Raw genomic sequence first — 17,837 nt, 5'->3', positions numbered from 1 at the left:
AAAGGACAAAAATCCAGCAAAAAAGGACAAAAATCCAGCAAAAAAGTGACAAAAATCCATCAAAAAACAAACAAAAATCCAGCAAAAAAGTGACAAAAATCCAGCAAAAAAAGACAAAAATCCAGCAAAAAAAGTGACAAAAATCCAGCAAAAAAAGATAAAAATCCAGCAAAAAAAAGACAAAAATCCAGCAAAAAAGACAAAAATCCAGCAAAAAAGTGACAAAAATCCAGCAAAAAAAGACACAAATCCAGCAAAAAAAATGACAAAAATCCAGCAAAAAAAAGACAAAAATCCAGCAAAAAAAGACACAAATCCAGCAAAAAAAGTGACAAAAATCCAGCAAAAAAAGACAAAAATCCAGCAAAAAAGTGACAAAAATCCAGCAAAAAAAGACACAAATCCAGCAAAAAAGTGACAAAAATCCAGCAAAAAAAGACACAAATCCAGCAAAAAAAGACACAAATCCAGCAAAAAAAGTGACAAAAATCCAGCAAAAAAAGACAAAAATCCAGCAAAAAAAAGACTAAAATCCAGCAAAAAAAGACACAAATCCAGCAAAAAAAATGACAAAAATCCAGCAAAAAAAAGACAAAAATCCAGCAAAAAAAGACACAAATCCAGCAAAAAAAGTGACAAAAATCCAGCAAAAAAAGACAAAAATCCAGCAAAAAAGTGACAAAAATCCAGCAAAAAAAGACACAAATCCAGCAAAAAAGTGACAAAAATCCAGCAAAAAAAGACACAAATCCAGCAAAAAAAGACACAAATCCAGCAAAAAAAGTGACAAAAATCCAGCAAAAAAAGACAAAAATCCAGCAAAAAAAAGACTAAAATCCAGCAAAAAAAGACACAAATCCAGCAAAAAAAATGACAAAAATCCAGCAAAAAAAAGACAAAAATCCAGCAAAAAAAGACACAAATCCAGCAAAAAAAGTGACAAAAATCCAGCAAAAAAAGACAAAAATCCAGCAAAAAAGTGACAAAAATCCAGCAAAAAAAGACACAAATCCAGCAAAAAAGTGACAAAAATCCAGCAAAAAAAAGACAAAAATCCAGCAAAAAAGACAAAAATCCAGCAAAAAAAAGACAAAAATCCAGCAAAAAAAAGACAAAAATCCAGCAAAAAAAAGTGACAAAAATTCATCAAAAAAAGACAAAAATCCAGCAAAAAAAAGACAAAAATCCAGCAAAAAAGTGACAAAAATTCATCAAAAAAAGACAAAAATCCAGCAAAAAAGTGACAAAAATCCAGCAAAAAAAGACAAAAATCCAGCAAAAAAAGTGACAAAAATTCATCAAAAAAAGACAAAAATCCAGCAAAAAAGAGACAAAAAAACAGCATAAAAGTGACAAAAATCCAGCAAAAAAAACAAACAAAAATCCAGCAAAAAAGAGACAAAAAAACAGCATAAAAGTGACAAAAATCCAGCAAAAAAAACAAACAAAAATCCAGCAAAAAAGTGACAAAAATCCAGCAAAAAAGTGACAAAAATCCATCAAAAAAAGACAAAAATCCAGCAAAAAATAGACAAAAATCCAGCAAAAAAAGACAAAGATCCAGCAAAAAAGAGACAAAAATCCAGCAAAAAAAGACAAAAATCCAGCAAAAAAGAGACAAAAATCCAGCAAAAAAGTGACAAAAATCCAGCAAAAAAAGACACAAATCCAGCAAAAAAAGTGACAAAAATCCAGCAAAAAAAGACAAAAATCCAGCAAAAAAAGTGACAAAAATCCAGCTAAAAAAGACAAAAATCCAGCAAAAAAGTGACAAAAATCCAGCAAAAAAGACAAAAATCCAGCAAAAAAAATGACAAAAATCCAGCAAAAAAGAGACAAAAATCCAGCAAAAAAATGTCAAAAATCCAGCAAAAAAAAGACAAAAATCCAGCAAAAAAATGTGACAAAAATCCAGCAAAAAAATGTGACAAAAATCCAGCAAAAAAGAGACAAAAATCCAGCAAAAAAGTGACAAAAATCCAGCAAAAAAAAAAAAAAAATCCAGCAAAAAAAAGTGACAAAAATTCATCAAAAAAAGACAAAAATCCAGCAAAAAAGAGACAAAAAACTGCATAAAAGTGACAAAAATCCAGCAAAAAAAACAAACAAAAATCCAGCAAAAAAGTGACAAAAATCCAGCAAAAAAAGTGACAAAAATCCATCAAAAAAAGACAAAAATCCAGCAAAAAATAGACAAAAATCCAGCAAAAAAAGACAAAGATCCAGCAAAAAAGAGACAAAAATCCAGCAAAAAAAGACAAAAATCCAGCAAAAAAGAGACAAAAATCCAGCAAAAAAGTGACAAAAATCCAGCAAAAAAAGACACAAATCAAGCAAAAAAGGTGACAAAAATCCAGCAAAAAAAGACAAAAATCCAGCAAAAAAAGTGACAAAAATCCAGCAAAAAAAGACAAAAATCCAGCAAAAAAGTGACAAAAATCCAGCAAAAAAGACAAAAATCCAGCAAAAAAAATGACAAAAATCCAGCAAAAAAGAGACAAAAATCCAGCAAAAAAATGTCAAAAATCCAGCTAAAAAAAGACAAAAATCCAGCAAAAAAATGACAAAAATCCAGCAAAAAAGAGACAAAAATCCAGCAAAAAAGTGACAAAAATCCAGCAAAAAAAAGATAAAAATCCAGCAAAAAAAAGTGACAAAAATTCATCAAAAAAAGACAAAAATCCAGCAAAAAAGAGACAAAAATCCAGCAAAAAAATGACAAAAATCCAGCAAAAAAGAGACAAAAATCCAGCAAAAAAAGTGACAAAAATCCAGCAAAAAAAGTGAAAAAATTCAGCAAAAAAGACAAAAATCCAGCAAAAAAAAGACAAAAATCCAGCAAAAAAAAGACAAAAAACCAGCATAAAAGTGACAAAAATCCAGCAAAAAAAAAGACAAAAATCCAGCAAAAAAAAGACAAAAAACCAGCATAAAAGTGACAAAAATCCAGCAAAAAAAAAGACAAAAATCCAGCAAAAAAGTGGCAAAAATCCAACAAAAATGTGACCGCATCCCAGCAAAAAAAGTGACAAAAATCCACCAAAAAAGTGACAAAAATCCAGCAAAAAAAGACACAAATCCAGCAAAAAAAGACACAAATCCAGCAAAAAAAGTGACAAAAATCCAGCAAAAAAAGACAAAAATCCAGCAAAAAAAAGACAAAAAACCAGCATAAAAGTGACAAAAATCCAGCAAAAAAAATGACAAAAATCCAGCAAAAAAAAGACAAAAAACCAGCATAAAAGTGACAAAAATCCAGCAAAAAAAAAGACAAAAATCCAGCAAAAAAGTGGCAAAAATCCAACAAAAATGTGACCGCATCCCAGCAAAAAAAGTGACAAAAATCCACCAAAAAAGTGGCAAAAATCCAGCAAAAAAGACAAAAATCCAACAAAAAAGTGCCACAAAAAAGTGACAAAAACACATAAGGGAAATCAAAAGTGACGACAATGGCAAAGAGGAGAGAAAGCATTTGGTTTTGGCGGGTGGTAAGAGGTTAAATCGTGTCATTGTTGCTTTTCCGGCCCATTTTTGTCTCTCTTTTATCGTCACTTTTGTCGCGTTTTCATCCTTGCCACCCGCGGACCTGGCAACCCCGCGCTCACAGAAAACCCTGCCGCGCGCGCACTCCTGGGTAAAACATGGCGGAGGTGGATTTCGGTGACCGAGAGCTGTTCGAGCAGTTGGATGATTCTGCGCCTCCCGTCAGCTCTCACCTGCGCTTCACCGATGAGGATGAGGAGGACACGGAGGCGGGACTGCTGCGGAGCCGGCTGGAGGAGGCGGAGGAGCAGATCCACAAACTTACGGAGGAAAATATCCTTTTGGGTCTGCGCGGCTGCGGCTCGTGCTAATGATGCTAGCGCCGTTAGCATCGTCAGCTACGAACCAAAACAAACCTCTTCTTCTCTGTTCTCTCTGTGTCCGTGTCATGAGTTCCTTAATATGTCGATCACATAAAGGGTTGAGAAGAAACCTGAACGTCCTGACGCGGCCCAGGTGCGCAGGGGTTTAACGTCACAGTCACAGATGATGTGGGACAAATGGTTTCAGTTTGGTCTTTTGTTTACAGCGGCGTGACGGTGGACGATGTCAACACGGACGGACCCGCGCTGCACATCCTTTACGCCAACAACATGATCTCAAAGTAAATGTTATTATGTATTTTTGTAATGTTTTTAAACGAGATCTTCGTGTTTTGTGTGATGTTGGTCTGGACTCATCGCTGCTGGTTAACGGCTCTGCAGTGTTTGCCGGAGAATATGGGCCATAAACAAGTCAGTCTGGAAGATATCTTTATTTATTCAATAAGTATGAATTAACTAGTATGTTTTTAGTGATGCAACGATTCACCTTTGTCGCGATTCAAAAGGTGTTTCGATATGAAGTGTTGTGTGTTGTGGTAAATGATGACAACAGGTGGTACAACAGGAGACACAGCAGGTACATGCCTGGCTGGTCGGTATCGGCGCTAGTAACACAGTGCGCATGTCCGAACTACGGAAGCTTAGTAGGGCAAATATAAATATTACTGTAAACACAGTCAATGTTCTACATGAGGGTCACGATTTCATTTCGATTCGATGCATTTATGCGCTGAAACAGAAATGAAAGTTCTCCATCCGTCCATTTTCTGACGCTTTATCCGCAACCCGGTCAGTCTCAGCAGATGCCCAGACTTACTGATCCACACACACCTCCTCCAGCTGTTCTGGGGGGACCCCGACCTCCTCCAGCTGTTCTGGGGGACCCCGACCTCCTCCAGCTGTTCTGGGGGTCCCCGAGGCCACACCAGGCCAGCTCGGAGACATAGGGCCTTTCTGAAACCGCTCCCTCCTCCCTCCCCCTAACACGCAGTCTGCTCGTGCCCGGGAGTGGAGTTCTGTCTGAAACGGACCCTCAGTGAGGGGGAGAAAAGCTCCTTCTCAGCGAGTCTGCATCGACACCACACTTAACAGGTGTGTGTTACACTGAGAGCTGTCCCACGAGCAACACACCAAACATCAGTTCCGTGTTTACTTAGGACCTAAGTGTTCAATTGAACAACTTTATCGTCATATAGACGTTTATTAAAGAAAAAGAAAGTGACAGTGACACTTAATATGATTTTATTGGGAGAGGGAAAGTTCTCACTTGTGAGTTTGAAGAAGTTAAATTATATCATGTAAATACAACATATTTGAATCTGAATTACTTTGTAAACTCATAAGAACCTTTTTTTAAATTTAAAAGTATGATCAGTTGGGCTGTGCAGTTCGTGAGGGAGAGGGAGAGAGCGTCTGAAAGTCACAGCTCGAATTTCTCTGTTGAGTGAACCTCAGGAGGTCTCTCACTGAGGCCTGAGTGGAAGGTCCCTCACTGAGGCCCGAGTGGAAGGTCCCTCACTGAGTCCCGAGTGGAAGGTCCCTCACTGAGGCCCGAGTGGAAGGTCCCTCACTGAGGCCTGAGTGGAAGGTCCCTCACTGAGTGGAAGGTCCCTCGCTGAGGCCTGAGTGGAAGGTCCCTCACTGAGTGGAAGGTCCCTCGCTGAGGCCTGAGTGGAAGGTCCCTCGCTGAGGCCTGAGTGGAAGGTCCCTCACTGAGGCCTGAGTGGAAGGTCCCTCACTGAGGCCCGAGTGGAAGGGTGTAGGGGAAGGGAGGAGGGTTTCGGAAAGGCCCATAGTCCCGCCAGTGTGTCCTGGGTCTTCCAAAAGGCCTTGTCCCAATACGAGCGATCGCTGTTCTTGTTTTACTTCCGCAATTTTCGCCGTATGTTTTGGTGAATGGTCGGCTCTAACTCGGTTTTATAAAATGATAGATCTGTTACAGAGCAAGAGAAGCAATGCTCTGTTTATGGACATTGTTTTTGCCGATCATGGGATTTTAATAAAATGTTTATCAAATATGAAAATGTAAAATGCCGACCGCGGCCAACGGATGTGACGACATCGCGATCGCTCGTATAGGACATGCCTGGAACACCTCCTACTCCCAGACGCCCGAGCCACCTCAGCTGCTCCTTTTGACGTGAAGGAGCAGCGACTCGCCCGATCTCGAAGGGTGCGCCCAGACACCCTGCGAAGGAAGCTCATTTCGGCCGCTTGTGTCCGCGATCATTACCTGTTTTCTCCACTTTCCTAGATTGTTTTTCACAAATGTTGGACAATGTCAGTTCCCTCTAAAAGACACATTTCTGTGGTAATGTTCAGTTCATACATCTGATCTCATCATCTAACCTGTACATTAATATCTAGGACGTGCCGTCAGGAAATTGAAGACGCCATTCGCTACATCATTGCAAACCATCAGAAACCAAACGGGCAGAAGAAAGACTCTCCGTACTTTCTGAAAGCTCAGGTGAGTGTTCTGCTGAGCTACAGTCAAATCCGAAGAGACCACTAGAAACGAGACATATAAATGATTCAGCCGCCTGTCTCTAAACCTGTCTCTGTCCAGCCCTCGGCCTTTGCTTTGGAGGAAGATCCACAACAGTCAAATTCATGCAGTGTGAAAACTACATCAGAATCCTTCAAAGTAAGTTCTGCATATGGTTAGAATATTTAAACCATCTGCGTCATATTAAACCTGCTTCTTTGTTGCTGCAGATTGTTGGCAGTGTCCAGTATTTCACTACGTTCAGTGTGGACAAACTGGGACAGCCGCTCCTGAATGAAAACCCCCAGATGACGGAGGGATGGGAGGTGCCAGTGTATCTTTGAACCTCGTCTGAGCCGCACGGCGTTGTGGACTTGAATGGAATGTGCGCTTTTAACCTCTTAACTCCCACCTGAACATGTTTTCTCCTGTTCTCCAAATCTAAAAGCTTCTTTAAAATGGCGACCAAAAAACGAGAAGAAAATGAGGATGTAAATTGACAAAAATGACAAAAATCCAGCAAAAAAAATGGCAAAAATTCAGCAAAAAAAAGACAAAAATCCAGCAAAAAATGACAAAAATCCAGCAAAAAAAAGACACAAATCCAGCAAAAAATGACAAAAAGGTGACAGAAGAGCAGCAAAAAAGTGACAAAAAAGTGACAATAATCCAGCAAAAAAATGACAAAAATCCAGAAAAAAAATGGCAAAAATTCAGCAAAAACGTTACAAAAATTCAGCAAAAAAAAAGACAAAAATCCAGCAAAAAAAAAAAGACAAAAATCCAGCAAAAAATGTGACACAAAAGTGACCAAAATCCAGCAAAAAATGTGACAAAAGTGACCAAAATCCAGCAAAAAATGTGACAAAAATGCATCAAAAAAGTAACAAAAGTGCCATTAAAAAAGCGACAAAAACACAATAATAATCCAGTAAAAAAAGACAAAAATCCAGGAAAAAAAGACAAAAATCCAGCAAAAAAGTGACAAAAGAGCAGCAAAAAATGTGACAAAAAAGTGACAATAATCCAGCAAAAAATCTGACAAAAATGCATCAAAAAAGTAACAAAAAAGTAACAAAAGCGCCATTAAAAAGTGACAAAAACACATAAGGGAAATAAAAAGTGACGACAATGGCAAAGAGGAGAGAATGCGTTTGGTTTTGCCGGGTGGTAAGAGGTTAAATCTCGCTGCGTCTTGTTTATGATTTCCTGAATTGTACCAAAGTTACCAGCAAGTCTTCAACCAAGTGATCGGCACCGACGGCCAAGACATTGAAATGAAAGACAAAAGGTGAGACTGTGTTTATTTTCCGGGTCTAACCTCCGCTCGTTACCGCACGATGTTCCTCTGTTACAGACCCAAGTCCATGTGCTTTAACTGTGGGTGTGCCGGGCATCAGCTGAGGGACTGCCCCAAGGTAAATCCAAAGTCACTCATGTTCCACTCTGTGCAAATGCTTTTTACTGTATCCTGTATGTGCATTGTTTTTCAATAAAAGTGGTTTTCAGTCACACCTGAGCTTAGACGAGTTGATGTGTACCGGTCTGGCCTTACGCGTGTGCTCAGTCATGCAAAAAGACCAGAGTTGTTGTTAGCATTTAGCCTCTTCTCCTCATGGACCCAAACGGGGTGAAGTTTGAAGCAACCAAGCTCTTCCATGGGGGGGGGGGTAAAAAGTGGAACTATATTGTAAGGCGTAGTTACACCTTAGGAGCACTTCGACGTCCGTGCAGTAAAGTCGACGTGCTCCTAAGGTGTTATTACGGTCGCTTCTAACTTCACCCCCGTTTGGTCCATGAGGAGGAGAGGCTAAATGCTAACAATGACCAGACAGGAACACATCAACTCGTCTAAGCTCAGGTAAGAACATATCTCAGTGTGGATAGACGATGGCCTGCCATGTCTGCGCTGCTGTGGGTCAGAGAAAAAAAACGCTTTTCCTGTTCTTTACAAAGTCCTGATTTTGAACAGACACTAAAGCAGGACGGCTGAGCAGACGAGGGAAGCATAAGGAGCGCCATCTGCAGCAAATAGTGCCAAAATTAGCTCTGATTGAATTAAATAAAAACTTTGCGCAGGTGACTGAGGCCCCGCCCACTGGAGCTCCGTGAAGCACAGACTCTCGTTACAAAGAAAATCACTCTTATTTATCGGCCTATGATTGATTTGATCAAACATCAATATCAGGCTGTGAATAATAACCCTGCCTTCCACATGATGATGCTTCTGGTTATGAGAAGTCACAATAATAAAGTTTATCCACAAGAGGTCAGTGTTGAAACAGCTCTGAGGCTTTGAGCCTTGGGCTGTGACGCATTTGCTTCCGGCCACAGAGAAACTAGTTAATAATTTACAAACTACCAAATTATTTCAGATTGATCTTTGGCCTGTCCACAATAAGCTCATTCATAGATATAAAAGGAAACTCCTGATAGAAATCCTTTGGACTCAAGTTCATCTGGTTTAATTACAGACAGAATCAGCGCAGCCTCGTGCAGCTCCTACGTCATTTAAATTTGTCTTGAAATCTCAGTTTCAAAACGGTGTTGATGTTAAATATAGCGGGTAAATTTCCGTCTGTCAAATTAGCGATGGATTAGCTCTGTTCATCAGATCACTCGTAAAATAGAGTAAATTTAGAGGCATGGCCTATATGTGTATGTGAATCTCTGGTCACGATTAAAACAAAGATTTTGTTTTCTGTCCACCTCCTTATTGACCCAAAAAGAAGGATGCTACGTTTTTATTTTTCATTCCAGTTTAAATGTTGTGAATGTCGGCGACATGAGGCCACAGTTTCAGACCCTGGACTTTGTCCAACAGTCGTCCTCAAGGCTCAGAAATGTTTTTCAACTATGAACAATGACTGGGCGTCACTTTTGAAGCATCTCTACATATGAACGGCCGTTCAGTTCTTTCAGTTTCTGTCTATCTCCGTTCACAGCCCTGGTTGTGAAAATAGACTTTAAGCTAATTTAAGCTCCTCTACAACGACAAAACACTTTGTATCATCAACTTTGCAGCGTTTAAAACGGTCCAAATCAGAGCTTTCTTCTTTGCTTTATGCAAACTATCAATATTGTTTGGTAGCCAAAAGAAATTCCATTACCCATAATGCAAGGTTAGGTTATTGCTAAGGTATCGATCCACCCTTCACTGTTAAGTATTGAGTTAATGCAGCCTGAGAGCCTAGACCGCTGTGTGTGTATGTTTATTCCCTGTTAATCTGTGTTTGTTCAGCCTAAAGACATGGCTGCTATAAACGAGAGGAGAAAGGAATTCAGTCAGAACAACCAGGGCATGCAGAGTAACCAGCGCTACCACGCGGACGAGGTGGAGGAGCGCTTCTCCAAGTACAAGCCTGGAATCATGAGGTACGTCGTTCATATACTGCTACAGTCACGTGTTCTGAACTTACAGCATTTTAAATCATTTATCATTTAACAGTGACGAGCTTCTGTCGGCGCTGGGGATCGATAACTGCACCCTCCCCCCCCTGATCTACCGCATGAGGCAGCTGGGGTACCCGCCGGGCTGGCTGAAGGAGGCCGAGATGGAGAACTCCGGCCTGGCGCTGTACGACGGCAAAGGTTTGGGATTTTCAAGAATATTTCAAAAGTTATTATTTTTTTATTCTATAACGATGACAAAATGTGTTCAGTGTCAAACGACGGCGGCCCCGACGACTCGCAGAAAGTGTCGTACGACGTGACGAAGCTGGTGGAATTCCCCGGGTTTAACATCGCAGCTCCTCACAAGATGAAAGACGTGAGTCGACCGTTTTGGTTTTGTGAAATTATAATTATTAAACATGGAATAAATGTAACTGATATCGTGACCTCAGGAGTACATGCAGTACGGGTCGGTCCCAATGCAGCCCAATCACATGAAGCAGAACTACGCCGCCTACCTGTCCAGCAGCTTCCCCACGGTGAGAACATCCATTTTCTTCTTCAGGTGGTGTCAGCTGCAATGTTAGACTGTATTCATTCTCATTACGGATGATTTCATTTACCGTATTTGTCCGGACTATAAGTCGCTCCGGAGTATAGGACGCACTACCCATAAAATGCCTAATGGGATAAAAACAACATGCTGAATGGGCGTACGGTTTGCCAGCGCGACACATTACACAACAAACTAAATAAGTGTCAGTGTCTTTAGTTCTGATACTAAAGCATAAGGAATAAACCCCTGAACCGTTGACAAACCTCTCCCAGCAGCATGTTTTTCAAGCTCTCATTTGCAAAGTCGTTCCTCTAAATGTGGCCGTCGAGCTTTTAGCCCGTGATTAGCTTTGTTTTGTTTTCTTGTAAGAGTAACCTCAGCTTCTCGCTCACTCCTAGCTTTCTGTCTGCTGCTCGATTAGCCTGCGGTGCCCTCTAGTGGCAAAATTATGTATTTGAATTTTTAAAAAAAGAAAAAAAATCACATATTAGTCGCTCCGGAGTATAAGACGCATCCCCTGCCAAAACGAAAGAAAGTGTGACTTATCACCTCACAGTTCCCCCAGTTTTGGTCCTCCTACACCTCAGTTTGCCCTCGCCATCCGCAACCTGGGTGTTATTTTTGACAGCGGCATGATCTTTGATAAACAGATAAGTGCAGTTATGAAAGCGAGCTTTTACCAGCTAAGGCTACTGAGTAAGATCAAGTCTTTCTTGTCCCGAGCTGACCTGGAAACGGCCATCCATGCCTTCATCAGCTCGAGGATAGACTACTGTAACGCCCTCTACACTGGACTGAACCAATCACTCCTCAATCGACTTCAACTGGTACAAAACGCAGCAGCTCGTCTCCTCTCCATCACCTCCAGACGCTCACACATCAGCCCAGTCCTCCGCTCTCTCCAACACCTCCAGACGCTCACACATCACCCCAGTCCTCCGCTCTCTCCACTGGCTCCCGGTGGCGTTTAGGGTGGACTTTAAGGTCCTGATGTTTGTGTTCAAGGCCATCAATGGACTGGCCCCGGCCTACCTCGTCGAATTAGTAACGGTCTACGAACCAGCCAGAACTCTGCGCTCCTCTGAACACACCTCCCTGGTCACTCCCAAGTTCAAATACAAAAAGTTTGGAGGCCGGTCATTTGCCGCACAAGGCCCAAAGCTGTGGAACGCACTTCCGGTCCAGCTTCGAAACATCACAGAGCTGAGTGTTTTTAAATCACAGTTGAAGACACATTTTTTCAGGAAAGCCTTCGATACTTAGCCACCGACTCGACTGCTGTTTTTATGTGTTTTTGTATTTATTGTCGTCTACTATGATTCTTGTTTTTATCCTGGAAAGCGCTCTGGGCACCTTCTGGTTGTTGTTGGGCGCTATACAAATAAAATTTGATTGATTGATTGATTGATTATAGTCCGGAAAAAACGGTATGCTTGACTAGGGCAGGATACCGTTATTTTTTATTTTTTTTATCCCGGTACTTTAGCAATTCTTGTTTTTTGATACCGATACGACTTTAGAGGATTCCTGTGGGTCACGGAATTCCCACGGGATGGAAGAGAATTTCACTATTGATCCCGGGGCCGTGAAAGAAACACAGAGAGTGGGCGAGAGTCACATCAAAGCGGTCGAAAGTGGCACATAATGCTGCTGTTATGTCATGAGACACAAAACACAGAGAGAAATGATTCAGCGATCTTAAAGGGGAGGTGCCACTGCCCCTGTGACATTAAACTGACATTATTTAAAGGGGGGTATTATGCTTTTTCAAGCTTTCCATCATGTTATTATCTCATTCCCTCATTAAAAACATGCCTGAAGTGTTGCCTTGGCACATTCACGTATTTTTGAGTAATCTGTAAAAACTCTGATGGCGGCCATTTTAGGGATAGGTTTGCCTGAGTCCTCCTAGGAACGCCCCCACCTCCTGGAGACGCCTCCGAGCTTTCGTCACCAGCCGAGTAACCAACCACTGCCCCCTCCCCACTGATGCCACAGACAGCGTGTGGAGGGGGCGTGTCTGAAAGGGTCAGAGGTTCTTAAAGAGACAGAGGCCTATTTCAAGACATTCACTACAGCCATTTTGAGAGAGACATTTTATACAAGGCAGTTATTCTAATTTACTGCATTTACAGACCAACAGGAGGTTTGCTCATCATTGTAGTGTGATATAGACTGGTGCTATGGGACTGAAAAAAGCAGAATTCCCCCTCTTTAAATAGTGCTGGTGGTGAGACTAATAATGTAGCCCTGGTTATTTCAGTCACAACATGTGGCTTTTATTGGCCTAAATGTGTATCTAAAAAAACTTTGTAAAACATGCGGGATTGGGACGGGGGTGCCAAAGGAGCACCCTCAGTTTTAATGGTGTCACAATGTATATTAATGGCGAGAAACTCTTTTTGCATCTTTTTGAAACTTGAATGCACCCTCAGTCAGTTTGTTCTGGAGCCGGTGCTGCCGGGGGGGGGGGGGGGGACGAGCGGACGAGCGGAGGATTTTTTTTGCACATCACACCGGGATTGGGATGGGACAGGATTGCGGGACAGGACGGTAATGAGAAATCACTCCAGTGTCTTCCTCTACCCCCAATTTTCCCCAAATTAAGATTTTTCCCCCCGATTGTTTTTTACCAATTTTGCCCCAAACGTTTTCCCCTTTTTTTCTCTCAATTTTTATATTTTTTCCCCCCAAAGATTTATATTTCTGTTCAATACCTGCTTTCAGTACTTGTGTTTTTACTTTGTTTTCTACACCCGTCTGGAATCGTTTAACAGTTCACAGCCCCGTGCTTCTGTAATGGATTTAACTCTGGTGTTTTTTGGCACGGTTTACATCAAGTTTTTCTTTTATACCAAAACAAAACCGTTAAATGCTTTTGTAATCGTGCAAAGTCTTATCAGTAAAGTCAATATTTGCTGCAACAGGTTCAGGGCGAATCTGTGCATGCATATATAAGGTAATAAGTTTAACATCTCTGTTCCAGCCTGGAGCCGACTCCAACAAGAGAAGACACGACTCGGACTCCTCTCCACAGAAAAGGAAGAAGAACAGGTCGAGTCCCGACAGGACGTCCCAGAGGAGCTCGGATATGGATATCGAGTCAGGTAGCCGCTCTTTTTTACTGTCTTTATTCCGTATTCTACTCTCTGCATTGCTCTATAAACACAAGCCGCCATCAGTACTGAGCTCACAAAGATAATTCAATAATTAGGACCTGAATAAAAACAATGTCAGTTACTTTTAGTTTCTTTGTGAATTTTGACTGAGCAGAATCAGCCTGTTCTGTTCTCGGTGACTCATGCTCTTTCTAATGACTCCCCTCAGCAAACTCAGCCATCACTTCATGCTCTCCTAATAGAAAAGTGTCCCTCTCTCCACTTATAGCTCCGTCTGTGGCAGAGCCTTTAATTACGCCCCCATAGTTCATTCACATTCAGACTGACGAGCGCATAATCACACAGACGTATCTCAATGCTGGGGTTTCTTTTTTGTTCATAAACTCTTTTCAAAGCAGAAGATCCAAAAAATACTAAACCTGGTTCTTTCCACATGGCTCCCCTGGCTCCTCAAACTCGCTGTAATCATTGTGACTGTAACAAAAAAGCCAAAAAGAGCAACAGAAAAGTGATGGGGGGGAAAAGATGCATTTACATTAGTTTTGTTGGTCTTAGCTTTCAAATGAGGCGTTAAACTGGCCTATAAACTGGTGCTGGTGCAGTTCTACACGGCCATCATCGAGTCCATCCTCTCCTCCATCAGCGTGTGGTTCCCGGCGCTACAGACCGGGACAAGCATCAAGTTTCATCATTGTGCTCCTTCCTTCCTTCCTTCCTTCCTTCCTTCCTTCCTTCCTTCCTTCCTTCCTTCCTTCCTTCCTTCCTTCCTTCCTTCCTTCCTAACTCCTTAACCTTTCATGGGGTCGACTGTTAGATCTGTGCAGTTAGTGAACTAGAGCTTCAGCAGCATTTTGCACAATCCGTCCGTCCTTAAACAGGGGAAGGGGAAGTGACATCACCAACAGCTGTTTTTCTTCTTCTTTAAAGTTATTGGTGGAGTGCAGGCCAAACAAAAGTGCATGTCGCCCCCTAGTGTCCAACAACAACATAGTGTCCAAACAAAGACATTTAAGGAGAAAAATAAATCCAAATGATCCAAACGTTTCCCTTTAGTGTTATTTTATTTCAGCAGCTGTTTCTTAAAGCTACATTATGCAAATGATCCATGTGGCTTAAGTTTGTACTAAATGAAAACAAAAGCATTAAATCTGTTTCCTGAGTTTCCTCTTTAACACTGACATGTGACTGAGCTGTGGAGACGACATGGATTTATCACTTTTATAAAGTTTGGCTTGTGCAGAATCTTATTTTTTTAATTATTATTATTTTTATTATTAAATGTGCTCCTGTCAATCAACAGTGGTTGCGCATGAATCACTGGAGGGTGGGGGGGTGGGGGGGTTTGGCGCAGTGGCTTATGGGATGGCACATAGCTCCTAATCACCGGTTAGTTAGCATCAGAGGTCCCTATGCTAAAGTGGCTATGATAGTTAGCACCAGAGGTCCCTATGCTAAAGTGGCTATGATAGTTAGCATCAGAGGTCCCTATGCTAAAGTGGCTTTGATAGTTAGCATCAGAGGTCCCTATGCTAAAGTGGCTATGATAGTTAGCACCAGAGGTCCCTATGCTAAAGTGGCTATGATAGTTAGCGTCAGAGGTCCCTATGTTAAGGTGGCTATGATAGTTAGCACCAGAGGTCCCTATGCTAAAGTGGCTATGATAGTTAGCATCAGAGGTCCCTATGCTAAAGTGGCTTTGATAGTTAGCATCAGAGGTCCCTATGCTAAAGTGGCTATGATAGTTGGCACCAGAGGTCCCTATGCTAAAGTGGCTATGATAGTTAGCACCAGAGGTCCCTATGCTAAAGTGGCTATGATAGTTAGCACCAGAGGTCCCTATGCTAAAGTGGCTATGATAGTTAGCACCAGAGGTCCCTATGCTAAAGTGGCTATGATAGTTAGCGTCAGAGGTCCCTATGTTAAGGTGGCTATGATAGTTAGCACCAGAGGTCCCTATGCTAAAGTGGCTATGATAGTTAGCACCAGAGGTCCCTATGCTAAAGTGGCTATGATAGTTAGCGTCAGAGGTCCCTATGCTAAAGTGGCTATGATAGTTAGCACCAGAGGTCCCTATGCTAAAGTGGCTATGATAGTTAGCGTCAGAGGTCCCTATGCTAAAGTGGCTATGATAGTTAGCATCGAGGCTCCTTTTCCTAACTCCTTCCTGACTGACAGCCCAATTCGGAAGCATCTTGTCATGGCGGACGCTGACGCACGTCCGGTTTGGCGTAAGAGCTCTTACCAATCTGCTCGTTTCGGACACAGCATTAGCTATGGTTGGAGCTGCCCATATCACACTGCACCAGCCCCTTATGGCTCCTCCTGCAGGTGGTGGGTCCACAGAAGGCCGGCCTCACGATTAACCGGGCCTGTTGGTCTCTCATAAGGGGCTTCTGACCCGCTCTTTGTCTGACCCGTCACCTATAGGACCTGTTTGCCCTGGGAGACCCTACCAGGGGCACCAAGCCCCCGACAACAGAGCTCCAGGATCATTTGGGCTCAAACCCTCCACCACGTTAAGGTGGCGGTTCCAGGAGGGGTAATGCATGCCCCCTATAGCCTTATAGTTGACATTTCTTTAGCTTATTTTTTATCTTAATTCTGTGTTTATATGTTTTATGTCGAACGTCTGCACCAAGAAAAAAATCCTAGTTTGTGACCCTGTCCTCAAACAATGGCAATAAAACCGATTCTGATTCTGATAAATCCGGTACAGGGCATTTAATTGGGTGCAGGTTAAACATGAACCTAAGAACCCAATGAAACCCTTTATAAATCTGATTCTTTTTGTCCTTTTTTGTTTCCCCCCCACAGACCCGGGAACGCCGTACAACGCCGGCGGCTCGGGCGACTTCAAGTTCCAGCCTCCGCCCCCTCCCGGCTCTCCCTGCTTCAGCTCACCCCCGCCGCTCCCACAGGGCACCCCTCCCGCCACCCCGACCCCTCCGCCCCTCCCCAAGGGCACCCCCCCGCCCACGCCCAACAACGGCTCCCCGGCAACGAGGGGGCGCGGCTGGACGGCGGCGGCGGCGGGGGACGAGGAGGGGACGGCGGACGAGCTCAGCCTGGAGGAACTGGAGGAGCAGCAGAGGCAGATATGGGCGGCTCTGGAAAACGCAGACACGGCCACCAACAGCGACTGCGAGACCCCCGCCATGGGCACGCCGGCCCCCAGCTCGCCCAGCGCCACCTCCTCGGCTCCCGTGGACGCCGACGCCGCCATGGACGAAGTGGAAGAGGCCAGTCAGAACGGGGAAACGGCGAGCGCGCAGCAGGAGGACGCCGCCGCGGGGAGTCCGGGGCCCGTCCGCTCGCAGGAGGACACCCCGAAAAGCCCCGAACCCGTGAAGTTCCAGGAGTACACGGGGATTAAGGTGGTTCGAATGCGAGATGACTGTCCCGACAGCCCGTTGAACATCACAGACGACGGCCCGCCCAGTCCAGAGGCGGACGAGGAGGAGGAGGACGTGGACAGATCCGTCCCGATTCCACATAGAAAAAACTTCGCGGCCGGGATCGTCCCCTTCGAGGAAACTCCGGAGTTTACCGAAGTGGCCGAGGCGACGGGGACCTACCTTAAGATCAGAGATTTACTCAAAGGCTCACCTCGAAGTCTGTCCAAGAAGAAATAGTGGACATTTTTAAGCAGAACCAAGCCCTACCATGTGTGTATATATATGTATTTGTATTTGAGATGTACATACAGTAGGTTTTTAGGGAAAAGGAGCTGAGCTGAAGCAGGAGTGTTGGAGTTTTTAACACTATGTCGGTGAATTTAAAAATGTGTAAATTGTTTCTTCAGTTGATTTTGATACAGATTTATTTTTATTTCTTAATTGGATGTGCTCTGGAAAATTATGAAGTAAAACGGCTTGTTTAAAGTGTGTTTGTGTGGTATTGTATTGCACTAGTTTATCATTATCCTTAAATAACGACTGATAACTGAGGGGTTGCTTCTTATTGACGGTCTTAACCTCTTAACTCCCGCCTGAACTGAGAGGACCTTTTTTCTCACGTCATCAGATTTTTTTTTCCATCATTTTTTTGTTGGGTATTCAACTCATTTTTGTAGCTTTTTTGTCTTTTTTTTTTTAATATATTTTTTGTCACATTTTTGTCATTTTTTTGGCAATTTTTGTCACATTTTTTGTCATTTTTTTGTCACATTTTTGTCACATTTTTGTCACATTTTTGTCATTTTTTTGTCACATTTTTGTCATTTTTTATCACATTTTTGTCACATTTTTGTCATTTTTTTGTCACATTTTTGTCATTTTTTATCACATTTTTGTCAATTTTTTGTCATTTTTTTGTCACATTTTTGTCATTTTTTTGGCAATTTTTGTCACATTTTTTGTCATTTTTTTGTCACATTTTTGTCATTTTTTTGTCACATTTTTGTCATTTTTTATCAC

At 42.4% G+C, this 17,837-nt stretch overlaps 1 protein-coding gene across 1 annotated transcript; it reads left to right on the top strand.

The window, feature by feature from the left end:
• Nucleotides 1-3,633: 3,633 nt before the first annotated feature.
• Nucleotides 3,634-17,108, top strand: zcchc8 (zinc finger, CCHC domain containing 8). Its single transcript, XM_079553198.1, has 14 exons — nucleotides 3,634-3,828; nucleotides 3,963-3,999; nucleotides 4,073-4,147; nucleotides 6,234-6,336; nucleotides 6,436-6,513; nucleotides 6,585-6,688; nucleotides 7,580-7,645; nucleotides 7,712-7,772; nucleotides 9,596-9,729; nucleotides 9,803-9,945; nucleotides 10,017-10,123; nucleotides 10,200-10,286; nucleotides 13,290-13,410; nucleotides 16,237-17,108. The coding sequence occupies exons 1-14, from the start codon at nucleotides 3,642-3,644 to the stop codon at nucleotides 17,052-17,054; spliced, it is 2,121 nt and encodes a 706-aa protein (XP_079409324.1). The 5' UTR covers nucleotides 3,634-3,641; the 3' UTR covers nucleotides 17,055-17,108.
• The last annotated feature ends 729 nt before the right edge of the window (nucleotides 17,109-17,837 follow it).

The sequence above is a fragment of the Gobius niger genome (genome assembly GCF_951799975.1).
Source record: "Gobius niger genome assembly, chromosome: 1".
Lineage (NCBI taxonomy): Eukaryota > Metazoa > Chordata > Actinopteri > Gobiiformes > Gobiidae > Gobius > Gobius niger.
The sequence above is the reverse complement of the archived record's forward strand: the minus strand, read 5'-3'. Positions and strand labels throughout refer to the sequence as shown.